General features: G+C 39.8%; 1 protein-coding gene across 1 annotated transcript in view; it reads right to left on the reverse strand.

Annotated features, from left to right (window-relative positions):
• LOC134198268 (uncharacterized) overlaps positions 1–5639 on the reverse strand; it is a 6796-nt gene extending 1157 nt beyond the window's left edge. Inside the window, exons 1-11 of the mRNA XM_062667630.1 lie at positions 5570–5639; positions 5368–5429; positions 4881–4937; positions 4680–4764; positions 4573–4623; positions 4454–4517; positions 2774–2898; positions 2493–2709; positions 1518–1605; positions 505–586; positions 175–303 (exon numbers count right to left, since the gene is read on the reverse strand). Coding sequence (XP_062523614.1) covers positions 175–303; positions 505–586; positions 1518–1605; positions 2493–2709; positions 2774–2898; positions 4454–4517; positions 4573–4623; positions 4680–4764; positions 4881–4937; positions 5368–5429; positions 5570–5634 — 1025 coding nt within the window. The 5' untranslated portion in view covers positions 5635–5639. The remainder of the gene's footprint in view (positions 1–174; positions 304–504; positions 587–1517; positions 1606–2492; positions 2710–2773; positions 2899–4453; positions 4518–4572; positions 4624–4679; positions 4765–4880; positions 4938–5367; positions 5430–5569) is intronic.
• Positions 5640–8148: the final 2509 nt, after the last annotated feature.

The following is an 8148-nucleotide window of genomic DNA, read 5'->3' on the forward strand; positions in this document are numbered from 1 at the left end:
GCGCTCGCGTGTTTGTATTTGTGAGCGTGTGTGTGTTAATGTATGTGCTTGTGCATACGTGTGTGTGCCTGCGTGCTTGCGTGCATAATAAGTTTGTAAAATATTTGTGTGTATACAGGTGTTTCCTTTTGTCACTCTTGTGCGCGTGCATGCATGCAAGCGTGTTTCAATTACTCGTAATCGCATCCATCTGATAACTGGAGTCTCATTCCATTGCTTGGTGTAGTAGAATGTCCTTCAATAGACCAGCAGAGGGAGCTGTTGTCATTTAACACGATGACTCCATCAGATCTCCAATTGAATCTGCTCAACAAGAACAGAGATACAAAATCAAGAGCAAGAACCACAAATCAGATTATGCAAGCGGTCACTATCAATTGTCATAAACAGCAAACAAGCAAACGCAAACCTACACGTACAATACATACTAAAATGAAGAGGAAAGTTACACAAAAACTATAGATCTCATTGATATCATAAATGGAAATATATTATGTAATGTACTTTGCAGCTGCATTGCAGCTCTTGATAACCACAAGTGTGCTCGAAGTCGGTACGTCGTCTTGAAGTCCAAGACATCGATATTCTAGATCAGATAAAATATTATTAATATTAACAATTTAGGATATCTCTATACTGTATTTTCTAAATTATAATATACTAGTACTATAGTACCCGCCTTATAGACGGTGGCAATCTGAGCGGTGGCAATCGTTGTACGCTACTTCTGTAAAGAAAACGCACCTTCCGTGACGCACGCACGCACGCACGCACGCACGCAAAAGCGGCCCGGTGAGCCGGCGCATTTTGCTCTCTGGATGGCGTGTACAGTGGCTGCATGGCGAGCGCACGTCACACCCGCATACTCTGTTAGTTGACTGAGCAAACAAACTCAGGCTCAATTCATTTCAGAACGTCGACCGTTCGTCTTGGACGGCTGAACTCGACTGGGCCGTCGCGTTTCACGAGATCGGAGACCGGCGTCGTGTCGATCGACGCATTACAGACATCCATCCAGACAGGCGAAAGCGTGGGTTGGCCTAGGATAGTATCCACCTAAACGGTATGATCTATTCGTGGAGAATGACGCCTCTTCCGCGAAGAAGACGCAACTTCCGTACACACATGCACGGACGGACGCACGCACGCAAAAGCAGCCTGTTTACTCCGACTGCAGCGAAGGCAGCGTGCACTCTACCATTTGTGTACAGATTTCAAGCCGCCAAAGTCTCGTCTCGGGCCGTTGGAGGCGGTCGAGACGAAATCCGACGCGACCGTTCGTCTCGGACTCACGATCTCGACCGGCCCGCCGCGTTTCGCGACGATCCGAGACCAGCGTCGTGTCGAACGGCGCGTTACAGATATACATACATGTGGACAGACGAAAGTGGACGTTCCCGAGCGTTCGCGTATTATAGTATAGGATGTATATATTTGTCTGCCTTTATCTGTCTGTTTTGTTACGACATGTAGACGTTCCAATATACTACGAGAGTAGATAGCATTACTTGTACCACCTGAATGTTGGAATGTTCCATCGGCTCTGTACGTGAAGCGATACCAATCTTCAGTGCAACCGTCCCAAGCGACAAGTTCTGTATTCAACTGTAACAAAAGTGCTCAAAAAACAAATGGACAGTTTTTCACACACACACACACACACACACACACACACACACACACACACACACACACACACACACACACACACACACACACACACACATACACACACATACACACACACACACACACACACACACACACACACACACACATACACACACACACACACACACACACGCACACACACACACACACACACACACACACACACACACAACAAACACACGCACACACACACACACACACACACACACACACACACTCACACAAAACACACACACTCACACAAAACACACACACACACACTCACACAAAACACACACACACACACACACACACACACACACACACACACACACACACACACACACACACACACAAACACACAAACACACACACACACACACACACACACACACACACACACACACACACACACACACACACACAACAAACACATGCACACACACACACACACACAAAGATAAGTTACTAAAATTCGAAAATATATTGAATTCTTATTACAAAAATTGGAATAAATTTTTAGGATATTTACTGATAGTCTAACGTATTGATCGCTCCAATACGTTATAATGAGAACCTCATTCCATCACTAGAGATGTCTACTGTCAATAGAAATGTGTGTGTGTGTGTGTGTGTGTGTGTGTGTGTGTGTGTGTGTGTGTGTGTGTGTGTGTGTCTGTTTGTGTGTGTGTGTGTGTGTGTGTGTGTGTGTGTGTGTGTGTGTGTGTGTGTGTGTGTGTGTGTGTGTGTGTGTCCACTAGCTTATACGTGTTGACGTATAAAATTAATCAATCTATTTAACTACTCTAGCACAATTATCCACATCGATTCGCTAGTCTTACTTTAAGATTGCCGGTGAAATTTAAATTAGGGCGAATGCACTTCTCCCCCATTTGCAACTTAATCGTTCCCGTACGAACCGCATTAGCAAGCGGCGCTCCGATCCTGACCAGCGAGTGGCAACGGTGGTACTGCTGGTTGTTCAGAACAATAGGGTTCGTTCCAAAGTTTGTACAGTAAGCAAGTGGCGCTGACGCCAACTTCAAGTTAAATGGATCTCTATAAGCAAACACAGTTAATTGATATATATATATATATGTTTAAAATTTATAGTTGATATTACAGTTGGCCTTGAACTGTGGGTGTGTAAGTGAGAGATTCTTCTCGTAAAACAAGATCGCGAAGAGTATATTTGCCTTGCATGTTAGGAGTTAGCTCAAATACTCGATCATAACCATTCATTTCAATCTGCAATAAATCGTTACACGTGTAACTTATCCCGTCTCTCGTGCCCGTAACAGCCCTACAGCACGATAATCATACGATAAGTTACTCATACCATGATTACTTGACGTGTGTAAGTATAAGTGAGAATGCTATATCAACCGGAAGTAACTTATTGAACACTTGCTGTGCAATACGCCACATACACTATTTCAATACACGCTTGAGACTAAGCGCAAGTCACGTGAGCATGATTACATACGTTAAAAGTTGCGTCAACATTTTTTGGGACAATGGCTAATAGTATATTATGATAATAGTGCACATATTATGTTATCTTTGGTCAAAAAAGGCAAAACGGACATTATAGTTGGTTTCTAGGCAAAGCAATTTGACTTCATACAAACATTCATCACAAATGCAAATATAGTTCTTTTAACTAAATCCACCAATGCAGAGGCTGTTGGTTAATTAGTTAATCTGGCCACCTATACAAGCTACAATCGGATTTATCAATCGTTACACGACAATATATCATGGCAATAGAGTTAAAGAAAGCTAAAACTCAACCAATTGTTAGTCAGGCGCGGATTAAACGTTCAATTTGTTTATAAAAAATATTCTGGAGTCTGGCTCAGGGCTGTTCCTTATGAAAACTTGAGCTGGCATTTTCGAAACATGACTTCATTACATCAGTAAGGATCTGGCTGGGATTACCAATATTTCCTCCACATCCAAATGCCCAAAGATGTGTTGTGGTCATATCATTGATGAATTTAGGGACAACGCTTTGAGCCGTGGAAAGGCCGCTTGCGAACAAAACGACATGACAGTTTGAGGAATATATATTGTCTGGCAAGCCCTCCACAACGACAATAGTGGAGTAAAGTAGAAATAGAGAATAGGTGGCCGATATCTTTATTGACCAGGTGACATTTGTCATCCTGATTTTACTAATGGAAAACCTGCTTACTTTAAGATAACTGTTAGAAATTCCCTCCAACCCAGCTACATCGTCGCCCTGCAACCAGTGCTGGTGCCGCCGCATTGGCGAGCGAAATGGAAAGATGCCTACCATGATGATATCGTTGCTGCTGGCGGAGAGTTTTTCCCTCTGTCTTTGGAGACCCTAGATTATTGAACAGTTTCAAGCTTGAAGACTCTAAAGATGATCGCGTTGAAGACTACCATCTGTAACACAACATCCCTTTCTCAAGCATTTCAGAACCTCATTGAACTATTATCTGTGAAACTCTGGTTATTTAATGCTCGTTTAGTGCACGGTTGTATGCAACTGCATTTCTTTAGTGACTCTTTTTGGGACTTGGTCACTTAGTGTATATGAATGTTTTAATATATATAAGTAATAAGATATAAGTAATAAGGTATTTCTAACCATTGTATAATTATATGCAGCACGAGACGCATTCATTCGATTAAACTTGTTACTAGATATTCAATTTATTTTTATATTTAAAATTAATAAATAAAGTAATTAGGTAAATAAATGTGTAAAAAATAAAAATATGTAAACAAATAAATATAAATGCGTATGACACAAATTCGTGTACAGTCTAACCCCAATCTTGTCCACAAGCACACCATCATACGCTGGCAACCAGGCATCTGCCGACTGATTGGACCTAAAGCAACGGCAAATTACCAGATCAGATGACAACAAATAAATTCATTACTTACGCGCTGCCAAAATATTGTGGATTTACCCACATGTCGCTGAAGTATTCAAACCTGTAATAGAATTGGTATTTCATTATTTTAGATTTTATGTTTTGTTGTTGAGCTACGTTTTGACGTTGCTGCTGGCTATGTTGAGAGCAAGTGACCAACTTTTCGTACTCTTTTCGTCAATTACAACGTCATTGTCGTGTCCTGCAAAAACCACACAAATGAACTGTAAAGAGACTTATGATTAGTGTAGATTAGTTGTAAGAATGTGCATATGTTTTGTTGTTCACTCAACATTGATACAATTCTAAGTTATTTACCTGTAAGTGAACAGTGCTTGTAAGAGGATAGAGTGTCTCCAGGTGAGGAATTGAGAGCTGTAATAAAAAAAATTGATAGTAGTAAGATAATTTATACATGTTGTATGAGCAATCAACAAGCAAAAATGCCAACTAACAAACAAACAAACAAACATATGTACAGACATACATAAATACACGCATCTCTATTGTTTACAGGACACCGTACGACTCTAAAAATGTACTAAAATTACTTCGACCGCACAACTCACAATACACTAAAAGCATAAATAAATACACATAAATACGTACATAAATACATATAATTATGCGTGCCGATATAATACATCTATACATATATAGGAACCAGTAGATGGATACATGCATACAAATATAGAAAGAAAACAGATGACAAAGATAGTCAAAGACAAAATAGAAGATGTTAAGCAAATCTAATTTACAAAAAACGAGGCAGATGAATCATTAGACTATAGCAGTACGCATAAACCTTTGACAAGTATGCACCGCTTTGTTTCCACATTGACAAGGCGCGTGTTATTGAATGTGTACCTGCACAATAACAAATTTATATGGCAGATCATAATCATTAGCAACAGTTCGAATAAGCGTAAACAGCTGTTATAACGTACATTTTGTCTATTTACATATCCGTATGTATCTCAGTCTATGTGTCAGTATTGATTACTTACATCATTGCTATGTCTTCTACAGAACAATTATGGGAAAGAACTAGTGGATTCCCGCTGTTCTTCATAGGGTTACCATCGACCACCACGCAAGTACCAGATGCAACGTGATACTAAACAGAAGTGTTAACTTATACGTTTTGTTAGAAAGTAAAGCCAGAATAGATTAAACAGCAGGTTTGTAGACAAGTAGCTATGCTAACAAACAGATGCGTGATACCAATAGTTTGCTTGGAGAGTAGAGAAAAAGACTCTCGATGCCGTCACAGTTCTGTGTCATCACCAGCCGCTCGCTAGCTTCAGAAAACGTTCGATTGTAATCTGGAACAGCGCATAGACCGGACTTGACGTGACGAAGTCGACCAACTTTGCCTGACAAGAAACAATTAGTACAACATTAGAAAACATAGACAGATCACTCAATAGATATAAACAGTATTGTCTAACCGACATGCACACTGAGTATCTTTATAGACAATGTCATAACCAATGGGCCGCCTCACATTTTTTTAAAAATTGACTTTCGCCTGTCGTCCATTAACTATAGAGTAAGAGTTTGATTTACATGGGTACATACGTGATTTAAAGAGGTACGAACATGAGCATAATTTTGGAGCAACCCCTTATTAGCCAAGGCAGGGAATTCAACAGAACATTGCAGATTTATGAATATACCTGTTGATTCTACATCAAATCATGCTATTTGGGTATTTATATTGTTCTGATTGGACGCCTTGACAACCCGTAGCAAACAAAAAGTTTAAAAGGATGACAGACTAACCATCGCCGCCATGCATCCAAACCGTTCATGTTGTGCCGTCACAAGAGCAGATGAGAAAAGAATCACTATATGCAAGTAAACTAAAAAGGAGAGTCATTATTTAATTATCAAGTATGTCTTCTGCCATAAACAAAGTTATTTATTGTTTAGCAGTTTCTGAAACAATTTTGATTAGTAAATTCAAATTTACTGGTTGAACTGATAGCAAGAAGCTGTCACGTACAGTCCGCGTCAAAATTATTAACACATTTCCGGCTTACGTGTACTGTTTTGAACGAATTTTCTAGTCTTGCTATTTATTAAGATACCGAGCAATGTTTTCTCAAACAGCTACAAAAGCAGTCACAAAAGCTATTCCATAGCATGCGCATCTCCGTAGAGAACTTATCCATCATGAAGTGAGTCATGAAAAACAACGCGCGATAGTCTGTTACTATATCGCTCCAGTACTAGGAAATCATCTGAGCTCTGCCAACTTTTACGTGTTTCTCGCTTTACTGTTTACTGAGCTCCAAAGACTGGACACTGGAGTAGGAATTCAACTCAGAGCTTTCCGTTAAAGACCAAAAAACTAGCTGGAAACCATCGAGCAGCTTCAGTTAGTGAACATGACGCAACAAGGAACAACAAATCTGCAAACAAACTTGCAGATCAGCTTGCAAGTTGGCGTCATGCAGTTCTTCCACCAGCAGAAGAGAACTTCATGACGCCAGTATTGCTACACGATGCCTAACAATTAAAATTCCGCTGCTAGCGAAGCTAGAAAAACTAGACTTTGGACTTTACAGTTTCTCGATTAGCCCAGTAACTCACCAGATCTTGCACGAAATAGAAAAACTTCTGAGCGGTCATCAAGCGTCGTGTTGAGCTTCCTAAGCCTCAAAACGTTTATGAACTGGAAGACGCGGTCTGGGCGAAGTGGCACTTGCTCACGCCTTGTGATTTGTTGACGTACACTGAACGCACGTCTAGCTCATCGCGAATGCGCCTTTGTTGTTGCGAAGAGCTAAGCTAGCTAGTTTAATGCTATCAAAATTAAAAGGACACAAACTATTGATTTGCACTTGTCAGTTTCCAAAAGTCTAGCAAACCTACAAGCATACACAATTGTTCTCTTTTATCTAAAAAACGTACGTGACCTAAAAATGGTGCGTTTCTGCTCGCGCTACCCATAGCCACGCCTCCAAACGTAAATGTGTCAATAGTTTTGACACGGACTGTATCTCAACAGGTCACATAACCTCCAATGTCAGACATGCGGATGGCACAATCAGAGCCATTACATTACCAGTATGACTTGTTTTTTCAATTTACTAAAAAGTCCAGCTGTCACTGTAAATGCATGTTCTTGCAATGTTTGAGAAATTTGAATAATTTTTTTAATCAAAGTCACATACTTTGGATAACTCCGTAATTATGCCCATGTCTGTAATATATGTTTTACCACAGTGTTCTGCGTATTAATTTAGTCATAAATTTGCTAATGCGCATATTAGATTATAATTCCGATGTCGTCATATTCAGATGCTTCTGTTTTCAGAGTCATAAGTGCTAGTAAAGATTATTCAGCAAGTCTTCATAATTGAACTGTTGCAAAAAGAGCCGACTAGCTTGCGCTAGTTTCTCATGATCACGTCTACTAGCACTATGCCTACCTACTCTACGTTTGCTTCTGCTTTCCTGTTTAAACGAGTTGTCATTTAATTAATAGTCATATTAAATAATAATAATAATAATAATAATAATAATAATAATAATAATAATCTAATATATAAAGCTCAAATTGTCTGTGTGTGTGTGT

This window comes from Corticium candelabrum, chromosome 2 (genome assembly GCF_963422355.1).
Source record: "Corticium candelabrum chromosome 2, ooCorCand1.1, whole genome shotgun sequence".
Taxonomy (NCBI): Eukaryota; Metazoa; Porifera; class Homoscleromorpha; order Homosclerophorida; family Plakinidae; genus Corticium; species Corticium candelabrum.